At 43.6% G+C, this 23,992-nt stretch overlaps 1 protein-coding gene and 1 long non-coding RNA gene across 6 annotated transcripts in view; one reads left to right on the top strand and one right to left on the bottom strand.

Annotated features, from left to right (window-relative positions):
- LOC148049796 (uncharacterized) lies at window positions 1-12,119 on the top strand. Its single transcript, XR_015698475.1, has 2 exons — window positions 1-308; window positions 11,528-12,119. It is a non-coding gene; the product is annotated as an uncharacterized LOC148049796 (long non-coding RNA).
- CYB561 (cytochrome b561) overlaps window positions 11,893-23,992 on the bottom strand; it is a 20,416-nt gene continuing 8,316 nt past the window's right edge. For all 5 annotated transcript variants that reach the window (XM_087729252.1, XM_087729263.1, XM_087729246.1 and 2 more), the window contains exons 2-6: window positions 23,740-23,977; window positions 21,784-21,882; window positions 20,609-20,712; window positions 15,837-15,994; window positions 11,893-13,764 (exon numbers count right to left, since the gene is read on the bottom strand). In XM_087729252.1, coding sequence (XP_087585378.1) covers window positions 13,569-13,764; window positions 15,837-15,994; window positions 20,609-20,712; window positions 21,784-21,882; window positions 23,740-23,947 — 765 coding nt within the window. In that variant the 5' untranslated portion in view covers window positions 23,948-23,977 and the 3' untranslated portion in view covers window positions 11,893-13,568. The remainder of the gene's footprint in view (window positions 13,765-15,836; window positions 15,995-20,608; window positions 20,713-21,783; window positions 21,883-23,739; window positions 23,978-23,992) is intronic.

The following is a 23,992-nucleotide window of genomic DNA, read 5'->3' on the forward strand; positions in this document are numbered from 1 at the left end:
GTTGTACCTAAGACCCTTTGGCAGTCTAACAAGTATTTGCAACCAGATAAGCCCCCAGAGGCGTCCCCTGAATCAAAATGCATACAGAATTGACAAAAGCCAAGTATTTTTATTTTTATTTTTAATAAGGAAAACCGGAAGAGACATTTGGCTAAGTTTCTTATAAACATCAACTCCCTTCCTCCCTTGAGGTTAATTAGAAAGAGAAGAACTTACTAAAAGCTTTTCCTTTAGAGCAGAGGTCTCAAACTTGTGGCTCGTTGTATGCATGACAACCGTATAATTTTCTACAACCTGAAAGAAGTACTGTAAGTGCTGATCTTCAAAAATACATTTATATTGCTCACCAAGCCTGATAGTGGTGTTCTGGTTAATGAAAAATGTTGTTAGCGAAGTGAGCAAAGTGAAATGGCTATGGGATCATAGAATGATAGAATCATAGAGCTGGGAGGAACCTGAGAATTTTTCCAGTCCAACCTACTGCCCAAAGCAGGAGTCCTTATACCACCCTAGATAACAATTGTCCAATCTTTACTTGAAAACCTCCATCAATGGACCACCCACAACTCCAGGAGGAAAGTTGTTCCATTGATTAATTGTTCTCACTGTCGGAAAATTCCCCTTTATTTCCAGGTTGGATCTCCCGCTGACGATATTCCATTAATTGGTTGCCATGTTGTAGAAAAGATGTGGAGACTCTAGAAAGAGTGCAGAGAAGAACAGCAAAGATGATTAGGGGACTGGAGGCTAAAACATATGGAGAATGGTTGCAGGAACTGGGTATGTCTAGCTTAATGAAAAGAAGGACTAAGGGTGACATGATAGCAGCCTTTCAATATCTAAGGGGTTGCCACAAAGAAGAGGGGGTCTTCTTCTCCAAAGCACCAGAAGGCTAGACAAGAAACAATGGGTGGAAACTAATCAATAAGAGAAGCAACCTAGAACTAAGAAGAAATTTCCTGACAGTTAGAACAATTAATCAGTGGAACGACTGGAGAGAAGAGTCTAGACAGAGTGCAGAGAAGAGCAGCAAAGATGATTAGGGGACTGAAGGCTAAAATATATGAAGAAGGGTTGCAGGAAATGGATATGTCTTGTGTAATGAAAAGAAGGACTAAAGGGGAGTTAAAGTACAAGCGAAGGGACGATGCTAAAGTTAGTTATTTTAGTGTATGATTGCTAAATGTTTATACCCTGTATTTGCTCTGTGAGGTTGTGGGAGGGAGGGGGGAGGGGATGTGGGATTGGGGGGGAGGGAGGGAAGGGGAAAGGCATATAATTGTAAAACTTATTAAAACTTTTAATTTAAAAAAAGGACGACTAAGGGTGACATGATAGCAGTCTTCCGATATCTAAGGGGCTGCCACAAAGAGGACAGGAGTCAACCTATTCTCCAAAGCACCTGAGGGTAGAACAACAAGCAATGGATGAAACTAATCAAGGAGAGAAGCAACCTAAAACTAAGGAGAAATTTCCTAACAGATAGAACAATTAATTAGTGGAATGACTTGCCTCCAGAAGTTGTGGATGCTCCAACACTGGAAGTTTTTAACAGATTGGATAACCATTTGTCTAGAACAGTGTTTTTCAACCTTTTTTGTGCAAAGGCACACTTTTTTCATGAAAAAAATCACGAGGCACACCACCATTAGAAAATGTTAAAAAAATTAACTCTGTGCCTATATCGACTATATATAAAGTAATTCTAGGCCCTAGAAGACAGAAAGGAGGACCCAAGCAGTGGGGGGGGAGGGGAGGGTCCCCTGCCCGGTCAGCTTGGAAGGATCTTTCCCTGCCCAGTGAAGGTTGAAGGGGCTGCAGGAAGGGCCAAAGTGACATCCACGAAGCTGATCACTCCAATCAGGGAAGGGGAGCGGCACCTTTGTCCCATCCTGAGAAAGCCCCTGGCAACCCGGGCTGCCTCTGGGTTCCCCTCCTCCAGGGAAGGGAGCATTGGTGACGGGCAGGCGGCTGCCCGGGGCAGTCTTGGAGAGCGAAGGTGAGGACCTCCTTTGTCCAAACGGGGATCTCTCTTCCGCTACCCACACCGCCAGTGGTCAGCCTCTACCCCCCCCCCCAGCCCGCTTCCCTCCCTTTCTTCGGGTCGGTAGTTGGCCGGCGTGGAGGAGAGAGCCAGCGGGGCGAGGAGACAGGAATCGCCTCCCCCGATGCGCCACGGAGTCCTGCCGACGAAAAGGTCGGCTGGCACGGGTCATCCTGCCGCTCATCCAGCCGAGAGCTGCCGGCGTCTGCTCCCTCTACCCGCCGAAGCCTAGTTGCTCGCCCTGCCCGGTAGGTGCCCGGCGCCTCCCGCTTGGCTTCGGAGCGGAGTCCTGGCGGGAAAGAGGGACTGGAGGGCGGGGGCAGGAACCGCTGCTTTCTGCGGGAGACGGCACCAACGACCCAACTCGCCGAGCACTGTAACTGGCCGGAGATGGGTGAGCAGGCGGGCGGTGGCAGCTTCATTTGTCCGCTGCCGGCCCGTAGCAAGCTTGTCTCCTGCCGCTTGTCTCCTGCGGGGGTGGCGCGACGTGGGGGCGTTTCTGCTCGGCCTCCTCCTGCGACTCCGCGGGCGAGGAAGAGGTCGGTGGCTGCTCCCTGGGGAGGCGCTTTCGGGGCCAGCCAGTCAGACCCACCGCTATGGGCGCACGCATGGGACGTCAGTGACGTCCCTGCGTGCGCTACCTCCCGGCGGTCCCCACGTTTTTAAAGTAAACGCAGAGCCGCAGGGACTTAATAGAGGCATCCCTGTGTCCCGAAAGCAACTTTCGGGATACAGAGATGTCCCGAGGCAAAAACACCCGGCGGGTGTTTTTCCCACGGCACACCTTACACTATGTCACGGCACACTAGTGTGCCGCGGCACAGTGGTTGAAAAACACTGGTCTAGAATGCTATAGGGTTTCCTGCCTGAGTAGGGGATTGGACTAGAGGACATCCAGGGTCCCTTCCAACTCTGTTATTCTATTATTCTGTAAATTGCTTCTTGTCCTGTCCTCAGGTGCCATGGAGAACAAATCAGCCCCTTTCTTCCCCATGGCAGCCCTTCAACTATTGGAAGACTGCTATCATGTCTCCCCCTCAGCCTTTTCTTTGCCAGGCTAAACATACCTAGTTCCTAGTTCCCTTGGCCTCACCATAGGATTTAGCCTGCAGACCCGTTACCATCTTTGTTGCTCTTCTCTTCCCTCTTTCTAGGGCCTCAGCACTATTGTGATGACGATGATGACGATGTTGTTGTTGTTAATCTTTGGTGAGATTCACAGCCTTTGGGGCTGGTTGGTAGCTCAACAGCTCGAGTCCTAACCAAGGACCTAGGAACTGTTAAGGTAACGTCGGAGGATATAAGCTGTTCCAAGTAGGGTGGTTTTTTTGTAGAGTAAGAATGTTCAAGTCCGATAAATTTAGAATTTCCAAATAGCGAGGTAGCCCTTTAGGTATTGCTCCAAGGGCTCCAATTACAATCGGGACAACACACGATTTCTTTTTCCACAGTCGCTCAACTTCAATTTGCAAGTCCCGGTACTTTGTGATTTTTTCTTACTGTTTATCTTCAATTCGTGCATCTCCAGGTATTGCAATGTCAATGAAGCATACTTTTTTTTCTTTTCAACTATTGTTATGTCAGGTGTGTTGTGGGCCAAGTGCCTGTCAGTCTGAATTCTGAAGTCCCACAAGATCTTGACTTTCTCATTTTCTAAAACCTTCTGAACCTGATGTTCCCAGTGGTTTTTGCTGTACTCAGATCCAAACTTTTGGCACAATTTCCAGTGAATGATCTTAGCAACACAGTCATGGCGTTGTAGGCATCACCCACAGATCAAGTGGCTGACTGTCTCGCCTTTCTCATTACAGGGGTGACATTTGCTGTTGGTGGTAACATGTTGAATTTTTGCCTTCATGCGATTTGTGGCTAAGGCTTGTTCTTGAGCTGCCAAAATAAAGCCTTCTGTTTCTTTTTTCAGTGCTCCTGATCATAACCAGTTCCAAGTTAGCTTTTGGTCAGCTTTGCCTTCAATACTTTTCAAGTATTGGAGCATATGCATAGCTTTGTTTTTCCAATTTTCAGCTCGCTTCTCAATTACTTCTTTCTTATATTCAGCTTTTGACTTAGTTCTCTTTAAAAGGCCTCCTTTATTTACTTCCTTAATCATTGGTTCTTCACTTTTCTGGATGTAATCATTCAAGCTGTGTTTTTCTTCTTCCGCAGTCCGTTTTACTTATAGGAGTCCTCGACCACCCTCTGCTCTTGGTAGATATAATCGGTCAATATCACTTTTAGGGTGCAAAGCATGATTCATTGTTATAAGCTTCCTTGTTTTTCTGTCCAAATTGTCCAACTCCATCTGAGTCCAGCCAATTATTCTTGCAGAGTATCGAATCACAGGTATAGCCCAGGTATTTATGGCTTTTATGATGTTTCCTCCATTCAATTTGGACTTTAACATCTTGTGAATTCATTGAATGTACTTGGCTGAAGTTAATTCCTTGACTTTATTATGCATTAAGTCAGAGGCCTCTAAAATCCCCAAGTACTTGTAGCCTTCTTCTGGTTTTACTGCCTTTATCATTTCTTCATTCTTAAGTTCTATTCCATCATTCTATGACCTTGCCTGCTTTGGTTGCCATTGTTGCACATTTGTCAATTCCAAACTGCATACCAATGTCTTGGCTAAATTCTTTTGTGCTTTCAATTAGTAAATTCAATTCAGCTTTTGTTTTACCAAACAGCTTCAAGTCATCCATGTACATCAAGTGCACTCCAGTTCTTCACTTTTCTTGACTGTCTTTGCATCATTTCTTTTGTTATTTTCACATCTTCCATTTTATGTACTTTAATAGAATCCTCAATCTGTTTGATCCATTTTGCATTTCTGTTGTGCTTGTTGTTTTCCCACAAATTCTTCCAGAATTATTATTGTACAATTGTATCACAGCGGCCAGTTGTTTCACCGGATTTGGCATTGATTACTAGTCGGGCCCCACTCAGGCCTAGTACGTCATAACGTATTTTCATAATATGCATGCAGAACCAAGCAGTGCGGCTTTTTGCATTTGACTGATGGTGATTTTGTCAATTTTTAACAGTTTTAAATGTAATTCCAGTGTTTTTGGAATAGTACCCAGTGTGCCAATTACCACTGCTGGTTTATTGTTGTTGTTGTTGTTGTTTTGTATCACAACTCTGTTCACAATTCTGTTTTGCAGGAAAGATTTATTGCTGTGGTTTTAATACAAAAACATGTTTTTGTTTAATGGCAAACAGATCCTTATCCTCATCACTAGAGACTTTTTTTAGGGGTTGATGAAAAAGCTTCAGTCTTGCAGCCCTAAGGGTAACAAACTAGTCCTAATTCGGCATGTGTGTTGATTTGACTTTGTGATTCATCTTAAAAGTCTTCCTTGGGAAAAATGAATAGGAAAACAGAGTCCTTTGTTTGCTGAAAGAAAGATTTTCCAGGGCTCAAGAAAGTCAATCATGCATACTTCACAGATCAGTTAATCAGTTCTTCTTTGAATCTTGATCTTATTATGGATGTACTCAAAGTTTTGCCCAATTCTTTTCACTGTTCTTTTTTCACGAAACTCCATTTTGGATGAGTTTGTCTATTGTTCCTTTGTTTATCCTTTCTCTCTGAATATAATTCTTCTTCTCTAAACCACCAAATCATCTGTGAATTTTAATACTATGGTGTGTTTTCTAAAATATAAAAGTATTTTAAACAAGGTTGTCACCTCAGGCAAAGTAGTAAATGTACCTGAACTCAAATTAAGGTGCATCATGCCCATAATATATGAGGCATAAAATCTCCTAAATACCTCTACCCATCCATAGGACTAAACATACAATGAAACAGAAGGAGAGTACTATGCTGTCCTTCCTTGATACCTAAAATATGCTGCCTATGGAAACTGCCTCCCTAGGCTTAATTGTAGGCCTGCCCATAGTTTAAACCAGGGGTGTAAAACTGGCGACCTGCAGGCCAGATGTGTCAGGCACAAGCCAGGGCCACATCAGCTCTGCAAAAGGGGGAAACATCACAATACGTCACGTGACGGCAATGTGACACCACAAGTTTGACACATGTGATCTAAACCAATGTTTCTCAACCAGCAATGTATGGACTTCAACTCCCAGAATTCCCCAACCAGCCTGACTGAATTTTCCAGATGTTATATTAAGGATTGGTTTGCTGTTTTAACTCATTAGAACTATTTTAAACCTGTACAATCATTTTTATTTTTTTCCTGTCTTGAGGGACAAGCTAAAATCCAGTGATATAATAAATGGCTTCATTTACATAGAATTATTATGGAGGAGAAACTTTCATCAACTTGAATAACCTAAATTGAATTAATAAATATGCATGAGTAAACTGTAAGATGAGGAATCAATACAATACAATACAATACAATACAATACAATACAATACAATACCAGAGTTGGAAGGGACCTTGGAGGTCTTCTAGTCCAACCCCCTGCCTAGGCAGGAAACCCTATACCATTTCGGACAGATGGCTATCCAACATCTTCTTAAAGACTTCCAGTGTTGGGGCATTCATAACTTCTGGAGGCAAGCTTTTCCACTGATTAATTGTTCTGTCAGGAAATTTCTCCTCAGTTCTAAGTTGCTTCTCTCCTTGATTAGTTTCCAACCATTGCTTCTTGTTCTACTCTCAGGTGCCTTGGAAAATAGTTTGACTCCCTCTTCTTTGTGGCAACCCCTGAGATATTGGAACACTGCTATCATGTCTCCCCTAGTCCTCCTTTCTATTAAACTAGACATACCCAATTCCTGCAACCATTCTTCATATGTTTTAGCCTCCAGTCCCCTAATCATCTTTCTTGCTCTTCTCTGCACTCTTTCTAGAGTCTCCACATCTTTTCTACATCAAGGTGACCAAAACTGAATGCAGTATTCCAAGTGTGGCCTTACCAAGGCATTATAAAGTGGTATTAACACTTCACGTGATCTTGATTCTATCCCTCTGTTTATGTAGCCTAGAACTGTGTTGGCTTTTTGGCAGCTGCTGCACACTGCTGGCTCATATTTAAATCATTTAAATATTTAAATAGGACTCCAAGATCCCTTTCACAGTTACTACTGTTGAGCAAGGTACCACCTATACTGTACCTGTGCATTTTGTTTTTATTGCCTAAATGTATACTCTTTTCACCATTGAATTTCATTTTATTAGATAGTGCCCAAGGTTCAAGTTTGTCAAGATCTTTCTGTATCTTTAGCCTATCTTCTGAAGTGTTGGCTATTCCTGCCAGTTTGGTATTATCTGCAAATTTGATGATTTCCCCATTTATTCCCTCATCCAAATTATTGATGAAGATGTTGAAGAGTACTGGGCCTAAAACAGAGCCTTGGGGTACTCCACTGCATACTTCCCTCCATGTAGATGTAGTTCCATTGAGGACTACACGTTGAGTGCGGTTGGACAGCCAGTTACAAATTCACCTGGTGGTGATGCTGTCTAACCCACATTCTTCTACTTTATCCAGTAGCAGGTTATGGTCTACCCTATCAAAGGCCTTACTGAAGTCCAAGTAAACTATATCGACGGTATTCCTCTGGTCCACTAATTTTCACTGCATTTTGTTCTGACGCAGGCTTCCTTAAAAAGCAAGAACTGGCAAAACCCATTTTATTTACACAACTATGAATTCCTTTCATCACAGTCAGCAAGGCTCAGCAAACAGTCCTTCACAGAGATGTTTATCAACACGAACCTTATCCCATTTGGAGAGCTGCCAAATAACCCACTTCCAAATGCAGGACAAGGCAAAACTTGGCACAGAGTCTCTTATAGTCACAAACAGAACTTTCCACTCTTGAAACGACCGAATGAACAAATTGTTTCCTGCAAAAGCCCACTCCCCAAGGTGTGGTTTTACTCCTGTCAACCCTGCTTCTTAGATGTTCTTGTCTTCTGGCAGCTCTGTGCATGCACGCACTGGGAACAGGCTCCAGCTGTTCCTCTGCCTCATTGCTGTCTAGCTCCCTCTCTGCCTCTGACGTAGAGCCCTCGTCTGAGCTTTCCTCGGCTCCCAGGACTGGCCCATGTTCCTCCCCAACCTCCTCACTGTCTGACTCTGCTGCCAGCTCTGCTGGCCACCGGCGGGCCACAACACATTTTGCACCGCTTAAAGCTTCCGTATATTCTTCAAGGGTAGCCCTGCACAGTATATTACAGTAGTCCAAACAGGAGGTGACTAGGGCATGAGTGACCATGAGCAGAGCCCCCAACACAGGCTAGGAAAGGGCGTAACTGGTTCACAATGCAAAGCTGTGCTAAGGTTCCCCTAGCCACTGCTGCCACCGCCTCTTTGAGCAAGAGTCATAAGCCACAGGGCAACCCCATCCAGCATCAAAAATGGCATAGTCCTAAAACCCACAGGCTCTCAATACAAGCTTGCTGGAGCTGTGGGGACTTAATTACTCTCGTGTGTGTGTGTGTGTGTGTGTGTGTGTGTGTGTGTGTGTGTGTGAGCGTTTGCTTGCACCTTTCCTTTGCCGCTTGTTTATTGCTTTAGTACTTCCTAGTAAAGTTTGCAAACTTCTGCATGTTTCTGATTGGTGGCCTGAGGCCGGACACCAACTTCCTGAATGGCCTTTCAGAAAGAGAGCTGCCAAGGCATTGCTCCTGAGAGCATCCAATAGAGTTGCATGTCACAGCAAGCAGGGAACCCCGGTCATCAACATGCAGCAGGGCTGCAGGAGAGATCCAACACCCCCATCACCCACAAAGATATTCAGTCTTACTATTTTTTCTTCCCTTTTTTTGTAAACTTTTCCCCCTCTTTTTTTGTTTTGTTGTTGCTGTGGTTAGGGTTGTGTTTTTGTTTTATTTCGTTTTGTTTGTTTTACTGTTTTAGATTTTATTTACTATGATAAAGCAATACATTTAATAATAATACTTTTAAAAAAGAATATGAAGTCCTCTGTTGCTGCTGGTGGGAAAAGGGCTAGCCTGGCCTGCCAATCAGGCAACACAGTTCAGCCAACAAGCCTTCTCCAAATAAAAGAATCTAGGGGAAGAGAAACATCTGTGTGCAAAAACAAATGCACCACATCGGCACAGAACAGAATAACAGAATTGAAAAAGTCCCTTGAGGTCTTCGAGCCCAACCTCCTGCTCGAGCAGAGGACGCTATACCATTTCAGACAAATCGTTGTCCAGTGTCTTCTTAAAAGCCTCCTGCAATGGAACACCCACAACTTTTGGAGACACTAATTAATTGTTCTCACAGCCAGGAAGTTTCTCCTTGTGGCAGGCCTGAAGATCCAATGCCCAAGATGGCTTCCAGGCCATCTTCATTACCGGTAGTTTCCATCCATTGCTTCTTGTTCTGCTTTCAGATGCTTTTGAGAACAGGTTGACTCACTTTGTGGCCGCCCCTTAGGTATTGGAAGACTGTTATCATGTCACCCCACTAATCCTTCTCTTTGTTAGACTAGACATACCCAGATCCTGCTATGTTTTAACCTCCAGTCCCCTAATCGTCTTTGTTGCGCTTCTCTGCTCTCTTTTTTGTATCATGGTGACCAAAACTGTATTTCAAGTGTTACCAAGGCATTATAAAACGGCACTAATATTGCACATGATCTTGATTCTATCCTTCTATTGATACAGCCTAGAACTGTGTTGGGTTTTTTGGCAGCTGCTGCACATGGCTGGCTCATATTTATGTGGTTGTCCACTAGGACTCCAAGATCCATCTCACAGTTACTGCTATTGGGCCACATAGCACCTATTTTATAACTGTGCATTTGTTTTTTCTTGCCTAAATATAGAACCTTACTTTTCTCACAACTGAATTTCATTCTGCTGGATAGCACCAAGCGGCCATCTCTATACCTTCTACCAGGTCCAGGGTTCAGCAAATGTGGCAGGCATAGCAAACATAGCCAATTCGCTCTATCCTCCTGGAACACAGCCCAAATGAGTCCAAATCCAGGTGCAGAAATCCAAAATCATTCCAGTCTCCATCCAGGTAGCTGCTGACTCCAGAGATTCCCCTAACAATCCACAAAATCCATTTTAAAAAAACAGCACACTACAAGGACAGAATTTCTAGGATTCCAACTCTCTGTGCCATTTTGCTTCTTTCCTGCACTTTAACACTTCCAAGTTGTAGGAAGTAGCAGCCACCCCACTCCTAGGAAAATGAGATATTTTAGGAAATATTAAAAGGGCAGAATATTTCCCCTAAAAGGGAGGCAGAAACTCAGCTCCCTCCCCCATCTTTGTTAATGGGCTATTAATGGGCCAGTCTACATAAGAAAAGGTGTATTTCCTTTAGGCAGAGCCCAGGGCTGGGTTTCAACCGGTTCGCACCGGTCCCTGCGATCCGGTTGGTCGCCGAACCCGGAAGTAAGTAACTTCCGGGAACGGCAAAGCCCCACCCCGCGCCCGCGCGCGCCCGCACACCCGCGCCCGCTCCTTACCCGGTTTTTTTGAATTTCGCGCTTTCCACGCATGCGCAGAACGCCTGCGCGATCCTCCAGGAGCAGCTGGAGCATCGCGCAGACGCTAATACGCATGCGCGCACCGCGTGCGTGCGCGAGGACGCCGCCGGCCTCGTTCCAACCGATCCGGTTGGAACGGGGCGAGAAACCCACCCCTGGCAGAGCCATAATAGGAATCCCAAAACCCTTTCATTCCATCATCACCCAGCAAGGTTCAACCATGCCTGGGACTCAGCTGTGATGGCAAACCTATGGCACACGTGCCAGAGGTGGCACGCAAAGCCCTCTCTGCTGGCATGCACGCCGCCGCCCCAAATCAGATCTCCATGGTATTTCTTAGGTGAGCTTCTGTTTCCCTGCAAACGACAGAACAGAAGCTCACAAAAGAAAAAGATCTTACCTCTTGCTGCGCTGCCAGTGTTGGGATGCCCTGCCTCCCACCAGCGAGCTGGTCTTCAGGTCTCTGCTGCGCACATCTGTGCATGCGCATGTTGGTGCATATCCATGCATGTGCATATTCAGGTGGATGCACACACCTTTAAGTTTGGGCATGTGCACGTGCAGTTTAGGCACTCGGTTCACCATCACTGGCCTACAGAGTTGTCCCTGCATGGCCCCATGAGAGTCTGACAACCAATCAGAATACAAGCTCAAATTCAAAAGCCCAGAGAGGGTATAAAACTCAGGCACTCTCAGCATCTCTTCCTTTTTTTTTTCCGTTCACCCAACGTCTTCAAGGCATGTGATCATGTCCACCATTAAAACCATCTTTCCAAACAGCCTCCATGTTTCCAGTGCCTTTTTCTCCACTCAGAACTGAACCCAGAAGGACATTTCCTCCAACCAAGTGTAAAAAGAAGATATATTTTTTCTTGAGGAAGGGGACCTTTGCAGCATTGCTGTTTTGCTCTATCCTCTATTTGAAGTTGTGACCCTAATTTGCATTTAGATGTAGTTAGCTGCTCAGGAAGGAAATGCTTTGTGTATCTTAAGATGAGCCCTGTATCCTGACCAGAATTCTGCTCTTTCTCTCCTCCTTCTATTAGGTAGAAATTACTGAAGAGTCTCTGGAAAGATTTCAAGGATGAACTTCTGAGCAGCTTTTGCTGCCTCCTTGTGGTGCTTTTTGATTTTGTATCTCTACAATACCTCTGGCCACCCTTGGGAGCTGTTGTCAGAAAAAGAGGCTTTTTCTAACTCACAACATTCAGCTATGGTCTTTAGTGAGGCCAGCCACACACCCGTGAGAAGGGCTGTGGCGTTTCAGGAGACAGTAAAGAGATTGTTGGGAAATGTCACATTTTTAGTATGACTTGTGGACCAGGTTTGGGTGTGGTTGGAGAATTTTGAAAACACAAAAGAAGACTAAACCACTTGGTTGAGTCATGTGAAATACAAACAAGAGTCAGGGTTTTTGTTCTTTTTTGCTGCAAATATTTATTGGAATCCAGCTTACGTGTCAAACACAAGCAAAACAATTCCAGAATAAGAGAAAGTTGTTTCGAGGCAATACATTGTTAAGTAAAAGTCGTTGCTTAAAGAAGTAGATCACTCTCCCCTTTGACTCTGTTAAACATTTGGAATCTGCCTTGTTAAGAAAAATCAATGAGTACTTGATAAAATGCGTAATTCCCAAGTAACACTTGGCATTTGTGAAGTGCCTTCATCCTTGTTAGCTAAGTATTCTTCTAGCTACATTATGAAAAATATTTGAGGTAAATATCTTTTTTCTTTTTACCATGGATGGACTGAATATCTCCATAATTGCCCAGAAAGAAAGTGGAGGCCTCCAATATTTCTTGAACAATCCTTCTGGTTTTTCAAAACTTTTCATCATTTAGAAAAGGCAGAGAAGAAAGACAGCTACACTGAAAAAGCTTTTCTCTCTGCTATCTTTAAAATCTCTTTCCCAAAATTCTCAGCCAATATTGGAAAAGTTAATTTATGATTATAAACTCAGTTTTACGGGAATTAATTGAATTGGCATTCCTTTCCTAAAAGAATCCCAAATCTACTACCTTTATATATATATCAAATGAAAGGCTTTTTGTCCACGCACATTGCAGAGAGATTATTTAACAGTAAGTGCAGAAGTCAACAAAGTCAAATCTGATAGTTCTCAAGGCAATGATGACAGAAAGAACAGGCATTTCAATTAAATATCTGCTGGCAGAAGAAAAATGGATGTTGAATTGCAAAAGAGACACTTCTGTTTTCTATCCTATCCCCTACTGAGTTTAATTTCTTCATGGAAACATGTGGAAAAACTATATGGATACTTATGACACTGAATGATCAATCTTCATTTGAAATTGTATTTGCTATTGATCTGTCAATGTTATAATTTCAGAAGCTGTTATCTTCCTAACATCTGATCCAATTGAGGTTGCCAACAATCCTCTAACAGCAACTAACACATGAGCCGGTGGCTCCTGGTCCATAAGCACCTTCTGAATTTCTTGCACTTTTCAGAAGCCCTCAAAATTACTACTGAAATTTAGCAGCAAATTGCCAAAGAAAAGAGAGGTGCTATTTTGTCCTATTAAATGCTGGTCAAAGACTGTAATAAAGATATTTGATTTCTGATGATTATCAGCAGGAAGGAAAACAAAATGTGTGCAAGATGATTGATAGGTTTATCATATTCCCCCAAATTAAATATACATACAAACCAGGATACATAAAATGAAGTCACCAAAATCCCAGTCTCACCTCCTTTTTACTGTGGCTTGGATACCTCAAAAGTGCAATCTCTGTCCTCCCAAAATTGCCCGTTCTTGATTTAATCCTATGGCCTAATAATACCCGGAATTCTTGTCGTGCTTTTATTCAACAGGGCACATGACAAATAATCTCCACTTGCACAAATGACTGACACAGTTCAGGGGCCACAAATCCTTTTCACTGTGCTACATTTATAGTAGCCTTTGAAGAAAACAGTGTGAACATATGAAACATGGTGCAATGGGAGTCATGAAACAAAAGGACTGCTTACATATGTGTAACAGTGGCAATTGCATGATGCTACGCGACAGGTCAGATACCACATAGAAACACAGCTCCTCAATGCAGATGGCACAGCAAGCCTCAGTGTGTACTTGTTGGACTTCCTTCTTCAGTGAGGTTTTTGAAATCCATGGACAATGCCAGCTCCTCAGCCAACGGGGGTCTCCGCCATTCTTCCCGGGTTAAGATGTAACCCACAACTGCCCCAAAAGCTATTATTAGGAGGCCCAAGGTGTTGGCAAGGATTCCTTCAGAGACAAAGAGGTTGTAGGTATCCCTGCAAAAGCAGAGGGACAATATTAAGGTTTTTCCATACTTCCACTCATTTTCCTCAATAAATCAATGAACAAGAGTTATTTTCCTTGACTCATTTGTTCAGTTGGGTTCTTTTTATCTAGTTGTACAACTTGTATGGAGAACAGATTAAATTCTGGGTCATATTTATGCAGAAATATTGAAAAGTCAAAAAGGTACACAATTTTTGAAGCAAGAATTTATATGTTGGGGTTGTTCACTTCACAGCTCACCCAGCCATTCTTTCATCCATTCATTCATTTTACAATGCTTATAAAACAGCTCCAAACATAATCAATTCTGACTCTTAAGGGTAGAAACTCTGTGTAAGGAAGAAGAATCAGGGAAGAAATGGAGCGAGGTGAAGGAAATGTTAGGACCAAAAAAATCACCATTTTGATTTCAATAATCATCATCTCTGTATCTCTGATACAAGTATTTGATCAAATGTAGTGCCATAAATCAAGAAAACATCATCAAAAGAGACCGGCAATAGCATTTCCCACCAGATGTGCTCCAGGTGTACTGGACTGCATAATAATTCCCAGGCAACATGGCACTTGGCTAGTTGGAAATAGTAGTTCCAACCGTATTGTAGTTCAAGAGACCTGAAGAATCCAAGATAATCAGGAAGTAAAAGTTAAGCAAGTAGACTAAAACAATAGCACGCATTTAGCAATTCTCAGGCCTCGGTACTATCACAGAAAAAGATGTTTGGAAGTTCAACAATTGTATAGAAAGAGATAACCCACTTAGAAAAAAAAAGCATAGTTTACATCAGGATGAAGGACAAACACCATGTAAAATATTTGCAAAAAAATACTGAGAACAGATCACAAATATTCTCACCCAGGTAGAGTCTTAAAGGTAAAGGTAAAGGTTCCCCTCACACATGTGCGATAGTTGTTCCCGATTCTAGGGAGAGGGGCTCATCTCCATTTCAAAGCCGAAGAGACAGCTCTGTCCAAAGACGTCTCCGTGTTCATGTGGCCGGCATGACAAGACGCCGAAGGCTCACAGAACGCTGTTACCTTCCCAACAAAGATGGCTTCTACATTTCTACTTGCATTTTTATATGCTTTTGAACTGCTAGGTTGGCAGAAGCTGGGACAAGTAATGGGAGCTAACTCCGTTACGTAGCTCTAGGGATTTGAATGGCCAAACTGCTGACCTTTCTGATCAACAAGCTCAGCGTCTTAGCCACTGAGCCACCGTGCCCCTAGGTATAGTCTACTCGTTCACATAACATTATGAGATGGTTAATAGATCTGTTAACTTGCTGAGTTTTTGGCTCCAACTTCATTAGCTAAATGTGCAAAAACTCAGTTAATGATTTCAGACAGGGAAGAATATTTGGGGGAAATATCATTAAGAATTTGGGAAAAGCTGAGCTTCTAAATGCTCCATTTTCAGTGCTGCACGCAAGTGCTTTAGGCACATGCGCACACAAAGCGCACACTCACTGAACCGGTTGTTAAACCGGCAGCATCCCACCATTGAGTATTATATATGTTCATTACCTTTTGAGTTATTTATGAGCCGAGGTGGCGCAGTGGTTAGAGTGCAGCACTGCAGGCTACTTCAGCTGACTGCAGTTCTGCAGTTCGGCTGTTCAAATCTCACTGGCTCAAGGTTGACTCAGCCTTCCATCCTTCCGAGGTGGGTAAAATGAGGACCTGGATTGTTATTGGGGGCAATATGCTGACTCTGTAAACCGCTTAGAGAGGGCTGAAAGCCCTATGAAGCGGTATATAAGTCTAACTGCTATTGCTAACTGCTATTATATGGACTTCTTTTAGCAACTTGTTGCTCATTACATATCTTGTAAAAACTCGAAACCCTCCATCTGTTCCTTTGATCAACTTCCCTATGGTTATCACCAATGCTTCTGCCAAAATTTATCTCATTACTTCTGTCAAATTTTCTCCCTTTTCTTCTTCTACTGCTATTGCTATTTATAAAAATAATAAAGGAAAGATAAAAATAATATTAATTTAAAAAACTGATCCAAACGTAAACACTGTGTAGGCATACATTAACAAAAGCATAACTTGCTTTATTTTGAAGAGTAGCTGTTCCAGAATACCCAACAGAGCAGTTGCAATGGAAAGGATGAGGAGGAAGGCTCCCAAAAAAACATGCTGTGGTTTATATCTACTGCGGACTGAGAACGATGCTCCAGGGAAGAGGAAGATGTAAAATCCAAACAGCCACTGAGGAAGGAAACAAAGCAGAATTCAAATATTACAAATGCTGCACATATAGCAGTTCAACTCTTCCACTGAACTTAGGCTTACTTTCTCTAGATCTTGACTAAAGTATCAAAAATATCACCAATCACAAAATAAAACCTTAATGATGGCAAGCCCTGTTAATTTCAATTTAGAGGTCCATATTACCCTACAATTTGAAAAATCTCTTTCTGTAAAAACTTAAAAGTAACCATGGATTGGATCAGATCTTAACTAAGGCTAGTCCTTGACTTATGACCACAATTGAGCCCAAAATTTCTCTTGTTTTAAGCGAGACAGTTACTAAGTGAATTTTGCCCCATTTTACCACCTTTCTTGCCACAGTTGTTACGAGAATCACTGCAGTTGTTAAGATAGTAACAACTGGTTGGTAAGTGAATCTGGTTGGTAAATGAATCCCATTGATTTTGCTCATAAAAAGGTCATAAAAGTAGATCACATGATTCCAGGACACTGCAACTATCATAAATATGAGCAGTTGCCAAGCATCCAAATGTTGATCACGTGGCAATGGGGATACTGCTACAGTTGTAAGTGTGAAAAATGATCATGTCACTTTTTTCAGTGCCATTGTGACTTTGGATGGTCACTAGACAAAAGGTTGTAAGTCTACCTGTAGTCCATCCTGCCATTTTTTCCCATGTTCTGGGGAAGGTCACAAATAAGACACAAGGGCAATAGCTTCTCCTACATTCTTCTGTTTTGTTAATGACCAGTTTATTAACCAATTTCATTGTATTTAAGTACAATGACAATAAAGATTATACTTATTGACCCTTCAATGGAATTAGTAGAAACCATCCAATACTGTATTATGTTTGTATCAGTCTAACCTTCTTTAGAAATCATTGAAGTCACCACTCTAACTTATTAGAGCTTCAAAACAACGTTGTTATGGAATAATATACAGCCTTGTAATCAAGCTTTTAGAACTCAAACGGAAATGCATTTAAAAAGCAGATTTAATTAGGAAAAAAAGCTAGCTATAAAATATAAGCACCCAACTGTTAACACTATTTAAGACCAAGTCAAGAAGGGGAAGATGTCCTTTGAAATGATGTGAAAGAAAAATATGTTCAGTCAACATAGAACATAGAATAAGAACCTAGATAAAAATTGCCAAATTATATTGCTCCTAATCCATCTGATCCGTGTCATGCTTCACTGTTTGTGTTTCCTAGCAGTACCAGATCCGAAAGAAAATTTAAAGTTTAAAGATGGCAAAGAAGAAATGAAATATACAATTTGTCTAGTCTGCTGGAGAATTTATTTCCAAGTGGAATTAAATAGAGGGGACAATTGGTATAAGAGCACATGGCCCAGACAGCAGGGACTAAGTCTCTTTGTTAAGGTGACAACACTGGTATCTTTCTTCCAGCAAGGCAGTGTGTTAAAAATTGCTAGTATATAGGCCCCAAAATATTTTGCAGGAAGACGATTGCAGAGCTGTTTAGCCAGGGCAAAAGGTTTACTTGGGTTTTCCATCAAAGGAAACTCCTAACATGATCTCTCTGCAAATCAATATCATTTACTGATTGGCAATTTCTTTCGCTTTGGGGGAAAACAAAGAATGCAGGGCTATTAGAAGTAGGTCAATATATTCTCTCTTTTCTTTCCTCCAAGTTCTTCTTGGAAGCTGAATCAAAAAATTTAAATGATGTCAGAGAGAACAGGACCTCAGAGATGAATATGTGGAGCAAATTCTGTATCTTGCACTACTATAAACGACATTATAACTCAAGTCTGCATACATGGAATGAGAATTTTTTTTGCTTCAACACACAATATTTTACTTTCATTTACTCTTAACACTTGGCATTGAATGGCCTATTCTTAAATTTTGGAGAGGGTGTTTCCAAGCTTACTTTACTATCTTTTTACCATCCTGAATAATTTAGTAACATGTTCACACTTGGTCACTATACTGCTCACTACATTTAGATCAGGGGTGTCAAACTCAAGGCTCCAGGGCTGGGGCCGGCCATGGGGTGCTTAAACCTGGCTCACAAGGCCAGCCTAGAAATAGCAAAGGACCAACCCACAGTGCCTCTGGCAGCCAAAACGAGGTGGGGGAACACACAACCCCCCTTGCCCCATTTTTGGGTCTTGATAGCCTCCTGCAACACTTTGCTGGCCAAAATAGGGTGCGGGGTGCACATCCCCCCATGCCCCATTTTGGCCAGCAAGTGTTGCAGGAGGCCGTCCAGCAGGGATGGGTTTCTCGCCCCGTTCCAACCGGTTCGGTTGGAACGAGGCCGGTGGCATCCTCGTGCACGTGTGCGGTGCACGCATGCGTACTAGTGTCTGCGCGACACTCCAGCTGCTCCTGGAGGATCGCGCAGGCGCTGTATGCGTCCTGCGCATGCGTGGAAGCGCAGAACTCGTCAAAACCGGGTAAGGACCGCGGGCGGGCGGGCGCGCCCTTCGCCATTCCCAGAAGTTACTTACTTCCGGGTTCGCCGACCAACCGGTTTGCAGGGACCGCCGCGAACCAGTTGAAACCCACCCCTGCCGTCCAGCCCAAAAAATGGGAAGGGGCATGGGCTATGCAGACCCCCTTTCGCCAGCAGGGTGCTACCGGAGGCGACTTTCCTGTCTTCTTCCCCCCCCCCACACCCCGGCCAGCCAGTGGAGAACTACAATGCTGATCTGGTCCTCAAAGAAATTCAGTTTGACACCCCTGATTTAGATTAAAAAGCACTGCTTCCACATGAGACTCCTATAGGAGCTCATTTGTGACAAGTGGTCAAGCTACTGCCACCCACTTAGGCAAAGCTGTTCCTAGTGGTCATACATCTTTTCTGAAGGAAAAAATATAAAATGCAGTTGAAGTTGATGTAAACTAGAAGTATGGCTCAGGTCACACACACCTTTTGTAGTGAATAAAGAATAAACACGTGATAAGGATCTTTCTAAATTTGATGAATGGGCAATAAAATAACAATGATCCTTAAGTGCAAAACCATAGAAAACTGAGAGAAAATACACGTAAAGACTTTGACAGATTGCATTAAGAAAAAAATATAACTCATTATAGTGCCGGAATGGCGAACCCGTGGCCCGCATGTCACAGATGGCACACGGAGCCATTTGTCAGGGCACGCAAGTTCAGCCTTTTTTAAAGCCATTTTTCGCCCTCCCCAGGCTCCAGAGGCTTTATAGGAGCCTGGAGAGGGCAAAAAGAACCTCCCCCCTCCCCGGAGGCCCACAGGAGGCTTCAGGAGCTTCCCTGAAGCCTCCGGAGTGCAAAAAAAACGGCCCTATGGGCAAACAGGAAGTTCGGGAATGGACTTCCGGTTTGCTCATAGGCTCGGTTTAAGCCCTCCGGAGGCTTCAGGGACCTTCGGGAGGCTTCCCTAAAGCCTCCGGAGGACTAAAAAGGACCCTACGAACAAACCGGAAGTCACTTTCAGTTTGCTCGTAGGGTGAGTTTAAACCCTCTCTACGAGCAAACCGGAAGTGACTTCCAGTTTGCTCGTAGGGTCGTTTTTTGCCCTTTGGAGGCTTCAAGGAAGCCTCCTGAAGGTCCCTGAAGCCTCCAGAAGGCATCCGGGGGGTGGGGGAGGCTGTTTTCGCCCTCTCCAGGCTCCTATAAAGCCTCTGGAGCCTGGGGAGGGCGAATAAAAGCATGGAAAATGGGGGGAGCACCTCTCATGAGTGCATGCGCACTGGGGGAGCGCATTGCATTATGTGTGCAGCACGCCCATGCATGACCACCCCTGCGCTCCCCCTCCCTTATGGCACAGGAGCAAAAAAAGGTTCACCATCGCTGTTATAGTGCAAGGTATGAAATTTGCTCTTACCATTCTTTCCTGAGGCTCTAGGCTTACTAAAGCTATTTGATAGCATGGAAGTCCCTTCGGGCAAAATATATTGACTTAAATATTTATACCTGAAGGTACACCAAGAGAAGTTCATTTCAAAGCCCTCTATTTGATGCTTCACCTCCTCAATACAACTTCCTTCTATGGTCCAGATTTCAAATAAAAATCTAAAAGAGGAGAGGACCCTCAGACCAGCTAGTCTACTTCTCTGCCTTCAAGCTTTTCATTAAGCAGATAGTCCCTAGGGCAGAAGGATGTTCTAAAAGGCATTTAGGTAACTCCAAGCATCCTTGCTCCACAAGCTCACCATTGTCAGCCTCTGCTTTGCTGCTGCTTTGGCTGCCATTGAAATGGGGAGGGGGGGCATGGTATTTGGGAAGGGAATCATTATGTGCTGGAGGAAGATTCTAGACGCTAGCCTGACCATCTCATTGCGCATGCGGAGGAAGGGAGTTTCCCGCCAAGGTTAACTGTCCAGCATTCCATCCTGGTGATGTTTTTTGAAGATATCCCCCACCTGATAGTTGGGTGAATTATAATTGGACTATGGACTGGGGTGCCAAGGGGAGGGGATTGAACTATACATGATATTCTTTGCTTTCGCGCCTAATTAACCAGATTCAGCTTTGCTTCGCTACTGTTCGTTTGTAATTAGTAAAAGTACACTTAGTTTCAAGCAAATGGAGTTGAGTGGTTTCTTTCCTGATTATTAAATAGCATCTGACAACCATGTGCAATTAGCCCACCTCACCTGTGCTAAGTAGAAGCCAAATGCAATGATGCCACACCAGCTGTGCAGGCTGTACATATCTGGAAAACCTTGATTCTTGTGGTGCTGGAAAACAGCAATCAGACCTAAAGGGAAAGAGGGCAGGCAAATTCCTTAGAAAACTCCCATTCTCTTGTAACGTACCACTATCTGCTCCATAATGTTGATACTACTCTAGGAATAGTTGAGAAATAGAAGAATAGCAGGCCCACCCTTCTCTGTGGCAACAAAAATGGCCCTTGGCTTTCCAAATCTTTCCAAGCCAGAAAATGTGTTCCAAAATCCCTTTCGTCTTTTGGTGACAATGGAGGACATCTTTCCCCAACTTACAGTAACTGGGGGCCAGGGATAGGAGAGGGATTTTCATTACAGCCTTTAAATAAAGACTAAAGGATGGGTTTGAGTTACACAGGAGGACCTCTTCCAACCAAGTGTGAAGAGAAAAATTCTAATAGAAACAGCAATTTGATTGTTGCCTAAAAGATCTAGGCATTTCTTCATTGGATATGTACAACTGGCTAGATAATCATCTATCCCAAAGGCTGTTATTTGGATTTCTGCACTGAGCAGAAGGCTGAACTCAGTAATGATCAACTTGAAGGAATTTTTAGCAGGGACCCTTTGTAGTGACATGGTTATCTGTCCCCTGTTAGCAGACTTTCCATCAAGTCAAATTCAACTCCTAGCAAATATGCATATATCTGTCCCTCTGTTTCCCTTGGTAATAATATTAAATAAATTCCCATTAGCTTTTTTAAAATTCCCAGGCAAAAGTGGCAAAAGAGACCTCTTTCTTTCCCCTTTTTTAACAATATAAGAATGGAGGACACACTACATACTAAAATATCAGTGCAAGCTGCAAACAAGCCACCAGTTGCATTGTTGTGAGAGGAAAATGGCAGGCAGGCACAGTCACACTTTGCTCCACCCCACCCCAACCATTCCAGTATAAATACACTTTAGATAGGTAAAGAAATGCTGCCCAATGGTTTATTCTTCAGGAGAGGCAGAAAATGTTGCATCTATGGCTTACTAAAGAATAACACTGAGATAGAAGCTCTCGAGTAATCTGTGAGCCTAAGATCAATAGGAACATCAGTGATGACCAGCTTAGAAAGTGTGACAGAAGGCTCCCAGCCAGGTTCATTGTGCCTTACCAACCAACGCAATGATAAGTGCAAAGAAATGGATCAGCCCGTGGAGGATCTTCGTGGATTTCTTGCTCTCATTCCTGAAGACACGGTAAACCAGAAGGGCTGGTGGATAAGAAGAGGAAATAGGAATGAGGTGGGTATCTGATCAGTTTCCCTCGCTTCCTCACTTTCTTGCCCGAATTGATTGCAGCCTTTGGGCTATTAAGCAAAAGCATTTCAACTGATCCAAGGACTTTCAGATGGCTATAATTTGATCTGCTTCGGGGGTTTTATTATTTGTTTTATGTCTTTATGCATATCAGTTTCATGGGCACAAATTAGAAGCGTGAGATTTGAATATTTTAAATAAATATATGCAGCCAAGAGGGAACTTAAGGCAGCGGTAGCTACGCAGCTCCCATTCTACAGGCTACCTGACTGATTTGAGAAAAGATGGATCATGGTTGTCAATGGCAACAGGAAGGAGGGGTGTAAACGCAGCAGGAGATCACCAGAGGAAGCATACCGGGGACTCCAAAGACTGAACACAGGTGCATTATTTTTCTGCGCATGCAGATTGAGGGTCTCTGTGCTCCAACTGCTAACGCTCTTTCTCTTGCCTTCCATTGCGAAGGCAATGCCTTCCTCTTGCTCCCTCTCCACAGATTAAACAATCGACACTGGAGTGCACGAAGAGCAGAAAAAAGTCTGCTTATCCCACGAGCATCAACAATGACCAAAATGTTCCTGGCAGTTTCCCAGTGTTTTTGTCCCTTGCTTGCTCCTGAATCATTAGAAGCTCTATGTCAAGTAGGCAAGTGAAAGGATTCTTAGCAATGCTATAAATGGAACACAATGCACCTGATGCTCTACCGCCTGTCCAAATATGGGCAAGCGTAATTTTCTTTTCAAAATGGCAAATGATTTGCAAGGAACTTCCCCCCCCCCACACCATCTGATCGGGGTTCTGGGTTCAGCTCCTTTTAGGATGTGCTCTATAGTAACTGATTCTCTAAAACGTACACACACACACACACACACACACACACACACACACACACACACACCAAAGGTGGGTTGCTCCCGATTTGGCCCGGTTCAGCCGAACCAGTAATGGAATTCAGGCCTGGGTCACAGAACTGGCAGTGACCCAGGCCTGCCACACCCCCGAACCAGTTCCCTGCATGTGCAGTTCACTGTAAATTGTGCTGTGCATGCACAAAGAACAATATTCTTTGATTCACAGAACAATTTACATTGAACAGCTCATGCGCACGCAACACGTCTGGTGCGTATACTCGCTTTGCTCACACGTGTGTGTATTGCATGTGGGTTGAGAACCGGTAGTAAAACTGGCAGCAAACCACATACACACACATACACACATTCACACAGAAACAAGTAGGTAAAATTTTGAAATACTGTATATACCAAGCTGTCAAAAGTTATAACTGGCTGCTAAGCCAAATCATAACTTGGGGGGGTCCCCAACTGGAAGGAGGGGAGATGCAGCTGGAAGGAGGGGAAACCTCCTGAACCTCTCTGAGCCCTTCTCATTTGTGGGAGAAGCCAAAAGGTCTCAGCCAGTTTACCCCCATTCCAAATTAGGACTCCAGCCACACCTAATTGTGTCTCTTCCCTCGGATGAGTATTTTGAGTATTTTTTTGAGTATTTATTAATACTTATAGGCCGCCCTTTTCCCTGAGGGGACTCAGGGCGGCTTACATAAAATGAAGGGAGGGGGGATACAGACAATAGACACAAACAATACATAAAAGTAAAATAGTAAGCAACATTCATTCATCATTTGGGTGGGGGCAATTATCTTTGTCCCCAGGCCTGACGGGCTAGCCAGGTCTTAAGGGCTGTGCGGAAGGTCTGGACGGTGGTTGACATGGGGATGACAAGCCTCATCCCCATGCCTTGCATGCGATAGCTTCTTGTCAAAGCAGACCCCTCATTTCTTTCAAAATTCTTACCATCTCCTTGAAGAAACACCATGCCGATGACCATGCACAGTGGGTGGACGTTAAACAGTAGTTGAGAGCTGTCCCAGGCAACGCCACCTCGATACTGTCCGATCCAGGCCGCCATCACCGTGATGACAGCAAGACCCAAGATCTGTGAGGCGGCCACGACATAGGTCAGTCCGATAGGGCTTGCAGGCCTGGCAGGAGTCTCATCCATCTTTGGGCGTTTTCCCAAATGACTCTTGAGCTGCCAAATTTGGAA

This window comes from Thamnophis sirtalis, unplaced genomic scaffold (genome assembly GCF_051295495.1).
Source record: "Thamnophis sirtalis isolate CommonGarterSnake01/CBP01778 unplaced genomic scaffold, rThaSir2_p1.2 scaffold_1, whole genome shotgun sequence".
NCBI lineage: Eukaryota > Metazoa > Chordata > Lepidosauria > Squamata > Natricidae > Thamnophis > Thamnophis sirtalis.